Genomic DNA, 16,636 nt, shown 5'->3' with positions numbered 1-16,636 from the left:
CAGACTTTGGTGGTCAGTGAAGATCTCGCAACGATTACCAAGAAGGTAATGTCGCCACTGCTTCAGCGCATGAATGACAACAGCAAGTTCGAGGTCGTGAACTGGGTAGTTCTCTTCGTGAGGGCGCAATTGCCGAGAGGCATAAGCAATCACTTTGCGGTCTTGCATTAGGACACAGCCTAATCCTTGACGGGAAGCGTCGCAGTAAATGACGAAGTCCTTCTTAGTATCAGGTGGAGCTAGAACTGGGGCAGAAGTCAACTTGTCTTTGAGTGCCTGGAAACTCTCCTGACATTTGTCTGTCCATTGGAACTTGACGCCCTTATGCAACAGGTTAGTCAGAGGCCTGGCGATCTTGGAGAAGTTCTCGACGAATCGACGGCAATAGCTGGTGAGACCGAGAAAAATTCTGACTTGCTTAACGTTCTTGGGAGGAGTCCAATCAAGGATAGCCTGGACTCGTTCAGGGTTGACGGCAATACCATCCTTAGAGATGACATGCCCAAGATAGGTTACTTCGGGTAGCCAGAATTCACATTTGGAGAACTTGGCATATAGTTGATGCTCTCGTAGCTTTTCCAGCACAAGTCGAAGATGTTCAGCATGTTCTTCTTCGTTCTTGGAAAATACCAGGATATCATCCAGATAAACCACGACGAACTTGTCGAGGTAATCCATGAATATATAGTTTATCAGACGAGAGAAGGTGGCTGGAGCATTGGTTAAACCGAAAGACATGACGGTGTACTCGTATGAACCATAGCGAGTCACGAAGGCGGTCTTTGGGATATCCTCTTCGCGAACACGGATCTCGTGGTAACCCAACCTCAAGTCGAGCTTAGAGAACACTGACGAACCCGCCAGTTGATCATACAGATCATTGATCCGAGGGAGAGGGTATTTATTCTGAATGGTAGCTTGGTTTATTGGACGGTAGTCTTGAACTAATCGGTTTGTCCCATCCTTCTTCTTGACAAAGAGAAAAGGTGCTCCCCAAGGAGAGCAACTTGGGCGAATGAATCCTTTGCAAAGAGAATTGTCTATTTCCTGCTTAAGCTCAAGGAGTTCATGCGGCGGCATTTTGTAGGGTCGCTTGGCTATAGGAGTGGTGCCTGGTTTCAAGTCGATGATGAATTCGACAGCTCTAGCAGGGGGAATCCCTGGAAGTTCTTCAGGAAAGACGTCGAGGAATTCACGCACGACGGGAATGTTTTCAATGCCCTCGAGTGGTGCAGTGTTCAATGCATTCAATGCATAGAGCCTGGCCTCGGCATTTTGCACCAGATGAGCTTGGTAAGCAACTATTTCATCTGAAGGGTGTAGCAGATGGACGGTCTTAGTGGCGCAAACGATTGAAGCAGTATGCGCTTTCAACCAATCCATCCCCAAAATGAGGTCGATGTTAGACGACTTCAGGATAATGGGGGAGGCATAGAATTCCAGCCCTTCGATTTCCACGGGGACATCGATGCCAACCAAGGAGGTTTGACACTGTCCCACGGGGGTTTTGACCAATACCGAGGTGTTCATCTCCTCACATTTAACGTCGTGCTTGTATGCAAAGTCTTCTGACATGAATGAATGCGATGCACCTGTATCAAATAAAACGGATGCTGGTACTGAATTTACGAGGAGTGTACCCATCACAGTAGCAGGCTGGTCTTGAGCTTCGTTGAGATCAACGTGGTTGGCATGAGCACGACCATAAGACTTAGCATTGTTGTTGCGGGGCTGGTTGTTACCACGGCCAGTTGCTGGAAGGGCAAGTTGATTCTGATTCAGATTACAGTCCCTGGCACGGTGACCTGGTTGTCCACACTTGTAGCACAGACCATTATTGGAAGTGGGAACAGGAGCTTGGGATGGTGGAGCTGGAAGTCTTGACTGCCTAGATGGTGGTGGAGGCAGACGAGGTGCAGCATAGGTCTGCCTTGGGGCAGATGCATTTGGACGGTACATGCTGTTCGGGATCCATATCTTACGCTTCTGTGAGGGCGGCCCGAAGATGAGCCCGTGTCACGGTTGCGCCTGTGAGAGCTCTGGTATTCCTGCAGACCAGTTTCGACATTGATGGCCTTGTTCACCAAGGTGGCGAAATCAGCAAAGTCATGCACTAGAAGTGCGAGCTTGATGTCAGCTTGAAGGCCATCACGGAACTTCTCATGTCTGCGTGCATCAGTTGCAATGTCCTCTTCAGCATAGCGAGACAAGTCCAGAAACTCCCGCTGATAATCTTCAATAGTTTTGTTGCCTTGGGTGAGGTTGCGGAACTCACGCTTCTTCCGGTCCATGACTCCTTGAGGAATGAAGCGGGCACGAAAAGCAGCTTGGAAGTCTCGCCAGGTGATGATTGTTCCAGCTGGCAGAGTACGCCTGTGGCTGTCCCACCATTGAGCTGCGGGTCCCTTCAGAAAGAAGGAAGCAAAGTTGGTGTAGCTGGCAGGGGCTACATGTTGGGAATCGTAGCATAATTTTAAAATTTTCCTACGCTCACCAAGATGCATCTATGGAGTCTACTAGCAACGAGGGGAAAGGAGCGCATCTACATACCCTTGTAGATCGCGAGCGGAAGCGTTCCAATGAACGTGGATGACGGAGTCGTACTCGCCGTGATCCAAATCACCGATGACCGAGTGCCGAACGGACGGCACCTCCGCGTTCAACACACGTACGGTGCAGCGACGTCTCCTCCTTCTTGATCCAGCAAGGGGGAAGGAGAGGTTGATGGAGATCCAGCAGCACGACGGCGTGGTGGTGGATGTAGCGGGTCTCGTGCAGGGCTTCGCCGAGCTTCTACGAGAGAGAGAGAGGTGCTGCAGGGGAGGAGGGAGGCGCCCAAGGCTGTTGTATGCTGCCCTCCCTCCCCCCTCCCTTTATATAGGCCCCTGGGGGGTGCGCCAGCCCCAAGAGATGGGATCTCAAGGGGGGCGGCGGCCACAAGGGGGGGAAGGGGTTGCCTTGCCCCCCAAGGCAAGGGGGAACTCCCCCCTAGGGTTCCCAACCCTAGGCGCATGGGGGAGGCCCAAGGGGGGCGCCCCAGCCCACTAGGGGCTGGTTCCCTTCCACTTTCAGCCCACGGGGCCCTCCGGGACAGGTGGCCCCACCCGGTGGACCCCCGGGACCCTTCCGGTGGTCCCGGTACAATACCGATAACCCCCGAAACTTTCCCGGTGGCCGAAACTGGACTTCCTATATATAATTCTTCACCTCCGGACCATTCCGGAACCTCTCGTGACGTCCGGGGTCTCATCCGGGACTCCGAACAACTTTCGGATTTCCGCATACATATATCTCTACAACCCTAGCGTCACCGGACCTTAAGTGTGTAGACCCTACGGGTTCGGGAGGCATGCAGACATGACCGAGACGCCTCTCTGGTCAATAACCAACAGCGGGATCTGGATACCCATGTTGGCTCCCACATGTTCCACGATGATCTCATCGGATGAACCACGGTGTCGAGGATTCAATCAATCCCGTATGCAATTCCCTTTGTCAATCGGTATGTTACTTGCCCGAGATTCGATCGTCGGTATCCCAATACCTTGTTCAATCTCGTTACCGGCAAGTCTCTTTACTCGTACCGCAATGCATGATCCCGAGACTAACGCCTTAGTCACATTGAGCTCATTATGATGATGCATTACCGAGTGGGCCCAGAGATACCTCTCCGTCACACGGAGTGACAAATCCCAGTCTCGATCCGTGCCAACCGAACAGACACTTTCGGAGATACCCGTAGTGCACCTTTATAGTCACCCAGTTACGTTGTGACGTTTGGCACACCCAAAGCACTCCTATGGTATCCGGGAGTTGCACGATCTCATGGTCTAAGGAAAAGATACTTGACATTGGAAAAGCTCTAGCAAACGAAACTACACGATCTTTTATGCTATGCTTAGGATTGGGTCTTGTCCATCACATCATTCTCCTAATGATGTGATCCCGTTATCAATGACATCCAATGTCCATAGTCAGGAAACCATGACTATCTGTTGATCAACGAGCTAGTCAACTAGAGGCATACTAGGGACACTTTGTGGTCTATGTATTCACACATGTATTACGATTTCCGGACAATACAATTATAGCATGAACAATAGACAATTACCATGAACAAAGAAATATAATAATAACCATTTATTATTGCCTCTAGGGCATATTTCCAACACTACATTGGCAGACTCCATCTCATAGGTGATGTCACGGAGCCAGTCATCAGCATCCAGAGGCTGAGTTGAACTGCGGTACACAGTTGGATTGAGGCGCATGAATTCCTGCAGAGTTACTGGGGTTGGTTGCTGGTCCATATTGGGGCGAGGAAACTGAGCCATCATATTTTCCATGAATTGGCGGTTCTGTTCGAACTGTTGGATCATACCAGCCATGTACTCAGGTGGTGGTGGGGCATTGCCACCACTACCACGACCACCTGGTCTAACCATCCTGCTAATATATAACAGGGGTTCAGCATTGAGAAATTTGCAAAGACAAGGATCATTCATGATGAAACATGCATAATGAAAGGAGCACGATAGCTACTACATAGTAGTCGGCATAACTTACAAAAGAGGTCATGCATAGAGTTCAGTACACAGAGTCCAGTACATAGACTAAAACAACATAGGCGGCTCACAGGCTCGCGGCGAATGCATCTAACACTACAAGCAAGCCTACGTCAGTCCCAAGAGGTACTGTGGAGGTAATCGTAGCCCGACAGCTGGTAGTGAGGCAACGGATAGCCCTCCACGTCAGCAGACTGGGGCCGCGGGTACTCAGGTGTAGAGCCCGACGCTCAGGTGGCAGAAGAGGACCACGTCGGAAGATCAACACGTCGCAGCCCCACCTAAGCACAACAGAGAGGTCAGCACGCCGGTCTAACCCTATGCGCGCAGGGGTCTGGGCCCATCGCCCTATGCACACCTGCACGTTGCGTACGCGGCCGGAAGCAGACCTAGCCCCCTTAATACAAGCGCGAGCTTACGGTCCAATGCGGCGCGCGCCACTCAGTTGCTGACGTCACGAAGGCTTCGGCTGATACCACGACGCCGGGATACCCATAACTACTCCCGCGTAGATGGTTAGTGCGTATAGACCAAATGGCCAGACTCAGATCAAATACCAAGAACTCGTTAAGCGTGTTATGTCGAAGTAACCGCGGACGCCGTCCAGGGCCAGGCCCACCTCTCACCTAAGCGGTCTCAACATGCCCTGTCGCTCCGCCACAAAGATCCACTTGCGGGTACTCCTACGAGCCGACCCGACTTTAGTCATCACATGTGTCATGTATATAGTATATAAGTATATACCCGTGATCACCGCCCAAGTAATCACGGCCCGATAGTATAGCACAACAGACGGACAAGAATGTAGGGCCACTGATGGAAAACTAGCATTCTATACTAAGCATGTAGGATTGCAGGTAAAGGTAACAACAGTAGTAGCAAGGATAGGCTATGCATCAGGATAGGATATCGGAAAGCAGTAACATGCTACACTATTCTAATGCAAGCAGTATAGAGAAGAATAGGCGATATCTGGTGATCAAGGGGGGGCTTGCCTGGTTGCTCTGGCAAGTAGGAGGGGTCGTCAACTCCGTAGTCGAACTGGGCAGCAGCAGTGTCGGTCTCGTAGTCTACCGGAGAGAAGAGGGGGGAAGAAACAGTAAATACAATGCAAACATAAGCATGACGATGCGTGACATGACAATGAACAGTGCGAGGTGTGTCCTAACGCGACAGTAGGTGGTACCGGCGAAGGGGGGGAACATCCGGGAAAGTATTCCCGATGTTTTGCGTTTTTGGACAGACGGACCGGAGGGGGAAAGTTGCGAGTTCGATAGGTTAGGGATGTGTGGTGGACGAACGGGCTGCGTATCCGGATTCGTCTCGTCGTTCTGAGCAACTTTCAAGTACGAAGTATTTCCATCCGAGTTACGGATTAAAAGATATGATTTTCAAAAGAATTTATTAATTTCTGGAATTTAATTAATTATTTAATTTAATTCGAAATTTGGATTTATGACATCAGCATGAGGTCATGCTGACGTCAGCAGTCAACGTTGACCGTTGACCTGGTCAACCTGACAGGTGGGTCCCACCTGTCAGGGCTGTTAGCTAATTAACTACTATTTAATTAAACTAACTAACTAATTAGATTAATTTAAACAGGATTAATTAACTTAATTAATTTAGTTAATTAATTAATTAATGAAATTTATTTTTATTTTTATTTTTATTTTCTTTATTTATTTATTAATTAATTTTTATTAATTAATTTATTATTATTATTATTTAATCATCATTTTTTTTTCTTTTTCGTTCTGTGGGCTGGGCCCCATATGTCATAGGGCCACGGGGGCCTTAACGAGCACAGGGGAAGCGGGCGCTGCGGGTGCGGGCACCCGAACTGGACGTGGCCAGTCGGGGTCACGGCGAGGGGGAAAACGTTGGCGCGGCGCCGGCCTGGCAGCGGCGACGCCACGGCGGGCGGAGGCGGGGCGAGCGGCGAGCCGTGGTGCAGGGTGGGCACGGTGGCACGGCCGGGCGAGGACGGCGCCGGAGCAGGGGGCAGCCGCGCGGGGAGGCCGGAGCAGCGTAGTGGACGGAGAGGGGGGAGGTCGCCCATGGAGAGCAGGGCTTGAGGCGACGGCGGCCTCGCTTGGCAGCGAGAGGGGGCCGAGCCGTGGAAGTGCTGGGCGGAGCCGGTGCGGCTCGGCAGCAGGTCAAGGCGGAGGGGGGCATCAGGGTGGCGATGCGGGCGGTGGCCGGAGCTACGGGTGGTGGGGGAGGACATGCAGGAGCTCGTATCCGAGCTCGGGAAGGCACAGGGGGGTGGCGGAGCTCACAACGATGCTGTAGGGACAGGCAGCGGGCTCGGGGTGGTCCGACGAGGTAGATCGACGACGGGGGCGAGGTGGCAGCGATGGCGAACGGCGTCGGGTCGACGACGAGGCGAGGCCGCGGCTTCAGCCGGGCGTCGCGCGAGGGAAAGGAGGGGCGAGGAGGAGTCCGGGAAGGGCGGCGCCGACGCCGGCTGGCAAAGGGATTGGGTGCGGGGAGCTCCTCTCCCCGGCACGATGTGTGCGTGTGTGTGCGTGGGGCGCGAGGTGGGGAATGAGGGAGAGATGGGGGATCGATCTAGGGTTTGCCACGGTGGGGGGTTAAGCAGGGGTGAGGGGCCGGTTGGGCCAGTGGGCTTGCCGGCTGGGCCGTTGGCCCAGTTGGCCGATGGGGCCTTTTGTCTTTCTTTTTTCTCTTTTGTATTTTCTTTCTTTTTTTTCTGTTTTATTTCAATTTAAAATATTTAGGCATTCTCTAAAAATGTGTTTACTTCACCATAATTAACTATGCCTTATTTGGCATCTCCCGAACATTTTTGTTTTAAATTTTGAAAAACTTTTATTGTCGACATTAATTTAAATTTGAATTTTGAAACGGTTGGACCTAAGGGTAGATTAGCAACAGTAACTGTGGTGATGTGGCACCATTAGCGTGGGATTATTGTAGCTTGATTATTCGGGCGTTACAAGAACTCTCGAGAGTGCCTCTAGGTCTTTGAAGAGCTAGCTCTTGATCTAACTATGTGCTAGTTTTAAGTATCCCACGACTAAGGCTTCTTGCACTCAGTCTTTACATTTTCCTCGAACTATAATGTTTCTCGTTGAAGGTCCGCAAAAAATTTAAACAATACAAAGAAAAAAAGTTGTCAACCAATTCCCGACAACTAACTACAACTGGTGTGCAAAACAATGGGTGCAATACAAGTGTTGCATTTTCTCTCATGATTAAGGATGGCAAGCCATTGAAGTCACCTCGCATATTGCTCGCACCAAGGATCATTGGCCTCTAATTCATTAGGAACTGAATTTACATTCTATAACAAAAAGCATCATGAATAGATTTGAGGTACTTAGAATTTGCCTCCTTCACATAAACAAGGCAAAACAAACCCTTTTTTTTTAAGTGTTCACATTTACTAATATGTCGTAATACAATTGCAACTTGTTCTTTACTAACAACATTACTTGACTCAACAGCTAGCAAAAAGATCACACCATTCCTAGGGTTGTGGCTAGGGTCCTCGTGACGCGCGGAGTGGAGGATAAGGGCACCATCGTTGATGCCCCTATCGCACTTCCCTCGCCTCACACCAGAGCAAGGGGAGAAAACCCTTGAATAGTGGTAAAAAAACCTACCCGCCTGGGCTGCCAATGTCGCAACCGACGGGTTCGCTCCCCCTCTGTCGTCGAACCCAAGATGACTATGTCCGGAACATGCGGTAGGGGTGGGGCACTGGCAGGTGCACGCGACCTGGTGCATAAGGGGGACATCGCCTGGATTTCCGCCATGAGGTCGCTGCGGGATGAGGCGAGGCCAACAACCCACCTAGCCTGGATGGCGTTGTGAAAGGGGATGGGGTTGGGGGGTGGGGGTGGCACGGCCATGGGTCTGCCATCGAAGAGACCGAAGGGGCGGTGAGGGAAAGGGGAGGAGTGTGGTGTGAATGAGCGTGGGAGGTGACTAGAGATGGGTAGTTATGAGTTGCCTCATCGTCCTAATCGGATGCAGGCGACAAAAACACGTGGCTCAAGCGAGTCTGGCTTGCCAAAAAAGGCCGATTCCTCGTTCCCTCCAAGCAACCAAACAAACTGTCTAGGTCCTGCCGATGTTTAGTTGGCCTGTATTCATATGTATGCAAAAAAAAAAGATCAACCTAGAGGAAATCACGTACTATGCTGCAATGTGTATCACAAGAAACTGCCCCTACGGAAAAGGTTAGTTCTACACCGAGCACCCGATTGCCTAGACGAACAGAGCCCATAGAATCTTGTTAAAAAAAAAGAGTCCATAGAATCGATCGACCAAATGATTTATTCCTCATCTCTAGCGATGTCCCGAGGAGTCGTCTAGAAATTTCTCAAATTCCAAAAGATCCATTGACGAGCCACTCAAGCAACACGACCGGCCGGAGCGCGACGGCCTCGCCAGCGCTCGTACGCCTCCAGCGCGTCCTCCGCTCGCCGCCGCACGTCCTCCTCGGACGCCAGGAGCTGTTGCAGCGCCGCCGCTTCCTCCTCGGCCTTCGCCTTCTCCGCCTCCGCGGCCCGCTTCAACGCGGCGAGCTCGGCCCTCTTCTTCACCGCCTCCGCCCGAGCCGCGGCGAGCTCGGCCTCCGCCTCCCGAGCCCGCTTCGCCACGGCGAGCCCGCCTTTCGCCATCTCGAGCTCCGCGGCGAGATCGTCCGTTGCCTTCTCCCGCTCTGCTTCTGCCGCCCGCTTCGCCGCGGCGAGCTCGGCCTTTGCCTCCTCCAGCTGCTCCCGCAGCGCCGCGGCCTCGCGCTCCCTGGCCGCCAGCTTCTCCTCCAGGTCGAGCGCGTGGCGGAAGGAGAACGACGCGTAGTTCGCGGCCTGAAAGTGAAAACAATCAACGCGATCGATCCGACTCCGGACAATCACCTACCGATCATGGAACGATTCGCCGAAGCATTTGCTCTGGCATACCTGCAGAATCGCAGCGTAGCTCGACTTGACGACCTCGGAAGGCGCGCTCGCCGCGAACGCGCGCTCCAGCGGCGGCGAGACGGCGCCCTGGAGCAGCTCACGCGCAGCCTCCCAGTCCGTGGTGTCTCCGTCGTGCCTGCTGGGAATGTGCTGTCGCTTCCCGGAGAAGCCCGGCGGTGGCGAGCACACGCGGGACAGCGGCGTGTTCGGCGCCGAAAGACGCGGAACCTCCTCCCCGCCGCTGGCTTCCTCCCGAATCCTCTTCTTCGCCGGCGCTTGCGCGGCCGCCTTGTCCGCCAGCATACACTTCATCATGTTGTGGACAGGAAGAGATAGACCCTCCTCGTCGTTGGCTTCCTCCAGAACCCTTTTCTCCCCGCACAAAGATGGCGACCCTGCTGGGTTGCTGCACGGCTCGGCTTTCACGGCCGACGCCGACGCTTGCGCGGCCGCCTTCTCCGCGAGCATAACCTTCATCATGTCCTTGACAGCGGGATCCATAGCTAGCACAAAACAGCAACTTCAGGGTTCGACGAAACAGGGGAATCAGAGGGATTTCGATGTTCCGATACCTTTGGAACTGGGAGTAGTACTAGTAGATGGCGGCGGTGATGCAGTGGTGGCTACCATGGCGGCGGCAAGGTTGCTGCTGCTGAGATACGTCCTGAGATCAACGGGGGCGCCCCCGTGAACGCGCAGCAGCTTGGCCGCCGATTTGCTTTCCTGAGGGGTGAGCACCGGCTTCATGAGTGCGCTCTTGGACGGCTCGCCCCACTCCACGGCGCAAGGCCACGGCTCCGGCGAAGAGAGGAAGAAGAACTCGCGTTTCCAGTCCTTCATAGCAATGGAGTTCGGGTTCGGCATCCCCGTGAAGCGCAGGCCGGAGCCCTGCCTGGATTGGAAGAAGTACCAGCCTTTTCCGTGCTTGTGGGAGACGACGGACAGCAGGAAGAAATGCCGGAACACCGCGAGGGACTGCGGCACGCCGGCGGAGCGGCAGAGCGCGACGAAGCCCGCCATGTTGCGCCACCCGTTGGGCGTGAGCTGGGCCGGCGCGAGGCCGAAGTGGGCGAGCGCCTCGAGGAAGAAGCGGTGAAGCGGGACGCGCATCCCGGCCTCCAGCGCGCGCGCGTACACGCAGATGGCCCCCCGCGGCGGCGTCGAGTTCGCGCGCAGGTCGCCGGCGGGGAGCGCGGTGAAGCCCTCGGGGACGCCGTGCTCCCGGCAGAGCGCGTCGAGCTCGCCCTGAGTGGCCAGGATCGAGGCGAAGCCCTCGGCGCCCGTGGGCCTGGACGTCGCGGCGGCGGTGCGGACGCCGTGGCCCGGGTTGGCGGAGGGAGAGGAAGGCATGGTGACGTCTGTCCTCCTCGAGCGCTTCCCCTGCTCGCTGCCCTGTCCTGCGGTGCAGCGGATGGATGAACGTGCAGACGAAAGTGCACACCTTTTTTTTAAACTGAAAATGCATTGGCTTTTTGTAACTGAGGCCTCTTTGCACGTTGGACTAATGTTGGGTCTTCTTTTCCTATAGGTTTTTTTAACACAGTACAGACGCAAACGCTCATATACGCGCGCATACACTCATCCCTATGAAGGCACACACAAACACCCTACCCTTATGAGCACATCTTGAAATTTATGAAGTCACCGATTTAAATTTGTAGTTCAAAGCTTGGACACTTGAATCGAAGGGAGTACGGTATTTGTTTCGGCCACGTCTCTCCACAATGGGCCATGTGCCGTGCCTGAGGTGCATGCTGCTGGCCCCTGCCTCGGCGCAAACGAGCAATGCGTAGCTTCCTTCCTCTCGAAGGCACACGTCTCTCATTCAAGCCCGTCTAAGTCAAACTGCAGGGGGCAACTGCGTGTCGGGAAAGGATCCTTGTTGTTGGCAGCTGCGCTCAAAGGTGAGTACTAAAACTGATGACAATTACACCTGCGTTCCTGTTGGTTGGCTCATGTAATGTGGGTGGGCGCGGTCATGTGAATTTCGTGCCGACCATGGGTGCGCGCGGTCACGGGGGCGAATGCGCTCGTGTCATGTGCGTGCAGGCCTGCATAGCAAGCCGCTAGGGAGAACACGCACACGCGCCCTGACATCTCCTAGATGGGCGGTGTCAGCTAGAACAAGCAACGGGAGATTTTTCTTTCATATTCATTAGAGAAGCAACGCAGACGCTTACATACACATGCGTATACTCAATCTCCGCAAACGCACACTTTTTATTTCTATAAACACCCCCTGAGAGCATCTTCACCAGCCGCGCTAAACAAGCGCCGTGTCGCACAATTGCTCATTTTAGCGCGCGCGCAATTGTTAGAGTGGCTCTAGCGGGCGCGCAAAAACCGCGCGCGCGGCATATCTAGTTCAGCGCGCGGGCCGAAAATCCATCGCGCCGCTTATTTGCTGCGCCCGCTCCCGCGCGCTGGCTCGCAACCCCACCCCTCATCCAGCCGCGGGACCGACGCCGCCCGCGCCACCGTTCCGGCGCTTCCCCGGCCTATCCCCACGCCGCGGAGGCTTCCTCCGTCCCCCTCTAGTCACCGCCGCCCCTCACGCGCGGCCGTCCTCCGACGAACAGCGCCCGGGCGCTCGCTGCCGCTCGGCGCCTGCAAGGTGTTCGACAAAACGCCTGCAAGGTATGTATTGCTTAAACTCGGTGCTCATCCTAAACCGGCAACGAAAGTACGACTCGGGGTATGTGGGATTCTCCGCAAAATAATGCCTGACCAATCTGTTGTGGGCATCGATCCTATCCCTCCAAATTTTCTGCCGACCCATAACCGAACCACCGTGCTTCGGTTTTTTTATTGATGTGCATGGCTAGGATCATTGCAAGATCCTCCTCCTCTTCCCTATCAAATTCTTCTTTGGAAGAATCATACGACGAACTCATCTACAAGTAGGGAGGGGAAGGAGTTGCGCAAAGTCTGCTAGACAGTTGGCTGGGGCAACATATGAGGTTGCACATCTCACAAGCAGGGATAGTTGGATGGTGAGATTCCACATACATGAGGGTAGTGACAAGTTACATATTCATTAAGGTAGTGAAAAGTTGCATATAAATAGGGCGCGAAAGTTGAACACCCCACTAGAGGAGTGGTTCGGACCGAGTGCTACTAGGGAAATTCCACATCCACAGGGTATGAGGGAAAGTTGCACATCACTGGTAGACAGTTGGCCGTGGCAGTATTCGAAGATGCAAATCCACTGCTAGACAGTTGGCCGACGTAGCAAACAGTGAAAGCACAATCACTGGCAGGGGGAAAGTGGGAAAGTTGCACATCAACTACTAGGCAGTTGGCCTGGGCGACACACAAATTTGCACATCTCACTTGAAGGAGGTAGTTTTGAAGTGGAGGTGACATCAGTGAAAACTACAACATCCACGAGGTAGGCGGAAAGTTGGACATCCACTGTCAAGTAGTTGCACATCGGCTGTTATTCAGTTGCACAAAACAAAGACAAAATTGCACAAAAAATATATTCGTAGAAACAAAACCACGTGGGATCTAGTTTCGAAGAGCACGACCCGAGGATTTCAATGGTGAAAACGGATCTGAATTCCGACACGCGGTTTGAACGTTATGGCTTTTAGAAAAAAATGAAATACGAATTAAATACGTTTACACAGCAGATTGCCACATTAAATATACTATCTGAGAATGCAAGCATGCACGCATGCAAACTAGTTGGATCATGCAGTCACATGGATGCATGCAAACTACACTGTGGGGATCAGATGTAATTATGTGCGTTTGAGATTTCTTAAACGGTCTCTTTCTTAAATAATCTTCCCTACTCGTTAGCGGGCCAACGGCCGTCGCTAGACGCGTCCAACAAAAAGTTACTCCTAGAAAAATGTGACCTCCAGATAAAATCGATCCGCGCACTCGATTGCCTAGAAGAACAGAGGCTGAGCGCATAGGACCGATCGATCAACCAAAAATTTGTTCGTCATCTCCAGCGATGTTGCCGACGAGCCATCTAGCGAGACCGATGGACGAGCTACTCAAGCGGCACGACCGGCCGGAGCCTGAAGGCCTCGCCAGCGCTCGTACCCCTCCAGCGCGTGCTCCGCGCGACGCCGCACGTCCTCCTCCGACGCCAGGAGTTGCTGCACCGCCACCGCCTCCGCCGCCGCGAGTCCGGCCTTCGCCTTCTCCGCCTCAGCCTCCGCGGCCCGCTTCAACGCGGCGAGCTCGGCCCTCTTCTCCACCGCCTCCGCCCGAGCCGCGGCGAGCTCGGCCTGCGCCTCCCCGGCCCGCTTCGCCACGGCGAGCCAGCCTTTCGCCTTCTCGAGCTCCGCCTTTGCCTGCTTCGTCGCCGCGAGCTCGGCCTTTGCCTCCTCCAGCTGCTCCCGCAGCGCCGCGGCCTCGCGCTCCCTGGCCGCCAGTTTCTCCTCCAGCTCCAGCGCGTACCGGAAGGAGAACGGCGCGTAGTTCGCGGCCTGAACACAACGAACGCGATCGATCAGCGTCCGGAGGGAGCCCGGACGAGCACCTAGCGTCGCAATTGCTGGCATACCTGGAGAATCGCTGCAAAGCTCGACTTGACGACGTCGGAAGGCTCGTTGGCCGCGAACGCGCGCTCCAGCGGCGTCGAGACGGCGCCCTGCAGCAGCTCCCTTGCAGCATCCCAGTCCATTGTGTCCCCGGCGTGCCTTGTGCTTGCGGCGATGTGCTGTGGCTTCCGGGAGAAGCCGGGCGGTGGCGCGCACACGCTGGACAGCGGCGTGTTCAGCAGTGAAAGAGGCGGGACCTCCTCCTCGCCGTTGGCTTCCTCCAGACCCCGCTTCTCCCCGCACAGAGATAGCGACCCTGCTGCGTCGCCGCCCGGCTCAGCCTTCACCCTGTTCGCCGACGCCGACGCCCGCGCGTCCGCCTTCTCCGCGAGCATAGTCTTCATCCTGTCGTGGGCAGAGGGATACATGCCTGTACACAAGAGCAACATTAGCGCTGAATGAAACAGGGGAACCAGAGGATTTCGGTGTTCAGTTACCTTTGGAAGTAGTGATTGCCATTGCGGCGGCAAGGTTGCTGGTGGTGAGATACGCGTTGAGATCAACGGCCGCGCCGCCGTAAGCACGCAGCAATTTGGCCGCCCACTGATTTTCCTCGCCGGTTAGCACCGGCATCACCAGTGAGCTCTTGGACGGCTCGCGCCACTCCATGGCGCAAGGCCACGGCTCCGGCGACGAGAGGAAGAAGAACTCGTGTTTCCAGTCCTTGAAGGAAATGGAATACGGGTGCGGCATCCCCGTGAAGCGCAAGTCGGAGCTGTCCCTGGACCGGAAAAAGTACCAGCCTTTCTTGTGCTTCTGGGAGACGTTGGACAGCAGGAAGAAACGCCGGAACACCGCGAGCGACGGCGGCACGCCGGTCAGGTGGCAGAGCACGAGGAAGCCGGCCATCATGCGCCACCCGTTGGGCGTGAGCTGGGCCGGCGCGATGCCGAAGTGGGCGAGGGCCTCGCGCAAGAAGCCCTCCAGCGGGACGCGCATCCCGGCCTCCAGCGCTTGTGCATACACGCAGATGGCCCTGGGCGGCGGGGTCGAGTTCGCGCACAGGTCCCCGGCGGGGCGCGCGGTGTACTGGTTCTTGGGTACCCCGTACTCGTCGCAGAGCGCGTCGACCTCGTCCTGGGTGCGCAGGAACGAGGCGAAGCCCTTGGGGTCCGTGGGCCTGGACGCCGCGGCGGCGGTGGCGACGCCGTGGCCCGGGTTGGCGGAGGGAGAGGAAGACATGGTGCGCGTCGGTGCTCCTGCCGCCTGCCGGCTGGCCGGCGTGGTGACGCTGGTCTTCCTGGGGCGCGTCTAGAGTCCTGCTCGCTGTCCTGTCCTGCAAGGCTGCAAGTGCAGCGGATAGATGAACTTGCGGACAAAAGTGCACACGCGATTTTGGAGTTGAGGCCTCTTTTGCACGTTCAAACTTGCAGAAAAAAGTGCACCTGTGCAGTACATGTCATACCATTTTTCGTTTTCTCTTATCGTTTGTGTACATCACCCATGTGCAGAGTAAATTACACAAATCATCAACTATTTGTTTTAATTTTGCACAAAAGACCCACTCTATAGGTTTGTTGCACAAAACATCAGATACGGTTGTAATTCGTTGAAGCTAAGTCTAACCCAGCGTTTAGATATGTTGATGTGACACTCACGAGTGAGTCCTGCATGTAAGTACGCGTGTGGCAAAGCAAACCAGCCACATTAGTCAGCAGGTCAAACCGACGACTTTTGATTGCAGTGTTAATTAATCCATTAAAATTGACTCAAAATTCAAATATTTCAAAAAAGCTAAACAATTCCAGCGAACCACACATGTATCCTGACATGCAATACTATTCTAAAAAAAACATAGCTCATTTGGACCAATGCTTGGTAAATATTGAAAGTTGCTGTTGTTTCATTCAAATTTGATTCAAAATTAAATATTCTCAAAAAATAAAAAATAAAATTTAATAAACATCAATGTATCCAAAACTGATCTGAAAATTTCAACTCATCTCGAGGAAATTTAGGAGATATTGTCAATTTTAGTTAGCTCATTCTTTTTTATTCAAAATAAAAAAATTGGAAAAATGCAAAACAATTCCAGTAAATGGTACATGTACTGAATACTAATCTTGGGAATTTTTTGTCTCAATTAGGCCAAAGTTTTGGGACATATTAGAAAATTTAACTGGCCGGCTGATCTAGTCGCTTTTCCTTGTCATGCCTGCACATACAAATGGGACCCACCCATCATGTGTTGGGGAACGTAGTAATTTCAAAAAAATTTCTATGCACACGCAAGATCATGATGATGCATAGCAACGAGAGGGGAGAGTGTCGTCCACGTACCCTCGTAGACCATAAGCGGAAGCGTTATGACAACGCGGTTGATGTAGTCGTACGTCTTCACGATCGACCGATCCTAGTACCGAACGTACGGCACCTCCGCGATCTGCACACGTTCAGCTCGGTGACGTCCCACGAACTCATGATCTAGTAGAGCTTCGAGGGAGAGTTCCGTCAGCACGACGGCGTGATGACGGTGTTGATGAAGCTACCGACGCAGGGCTTCGCCTAAGCACCGCTACGATATGACCGAGGTGGATTATGGTGGAGGGGGGCACCGCACACGGCTAAAAGA

At 53.8% G+C, this 16,636-nt stretch overlaps 2 protein-coding genes across 2 annotated transcripts; both read right to left on the bottom strand.

Moving 5' to 3' along the window:
- Positions 1 to 8,800: 8,800 nt before the first annotated feature.
- Positions 8,801 to 11,172, bottom strand: LOC123168643 (uncharacterized). The gene is made up of 3 exons (XM_044586520.1): positions 10,075 to 11,172; positions 9,503 to 10,005; positions 8,801 to 9,409 (listed from the first exon to the last, which is right to left on the bottom strand). Exons 1-3 carry the CDS (start codon positions 10,850 to 10,852, stop codon positions 8,951 to 8,953), a joined length of 1,740 nt encoding a protein of 579 aa, XP_044442455.1. The 5' UTR covers positions 10,853 to 11,172; the 3' UTR covers positions 8,801 to 8,950.
- A 1,923-nt stretch (positions 11,173 to 13,095) lies between these two features.
- LOC123166048 (uncharacterized) lies at positions 13,096 to 15,727 on the bottom strand. Its single transcript, XM_044583808.1, has 3 exons — positions 14,502 to 15,727; positions 14,028 to 14,434; positions 13,096 to 13,950 (listed from the first exon to the last, which is right to left on the bottom strand). Exons 1-3 carry the CDS (start codon positions 15,244 to 15,246, stop codon positions 13,513 to 13,515), a joined length of 1,590 nt encoding a protein of 529 aa, XP_044439743.1. The 5' UTR covers positions 15,247 to 15,727; the 3' UTR covers positions 13,096 to 13,512.
- Between the last annotated feature and the right edge of the window lie 909 nt (positions 15,728 to 16,636).

The sequence above is a fragment of the Triticum aestivum genome, chromosome 7D (genome assembly GCF_018294505.1).
Source record: "Triticum aestivum cultivar Chinese Spring chromosome 7D, IWGSC CS RefSeq v2.1, whole genome shotgun sequence".
In the NCBI taxonomy this organism is placed as follows: Eukaryota; Viridiplantae; Streptophyta; class Magnoliopsida; order Poales; family Poaceae; genus Triticum; species Triticum aestivum.
Note: the sequence above shows the minus strand (reverse complement) of the source record. Positions and strands in the feature narration are given on the sequence as shown.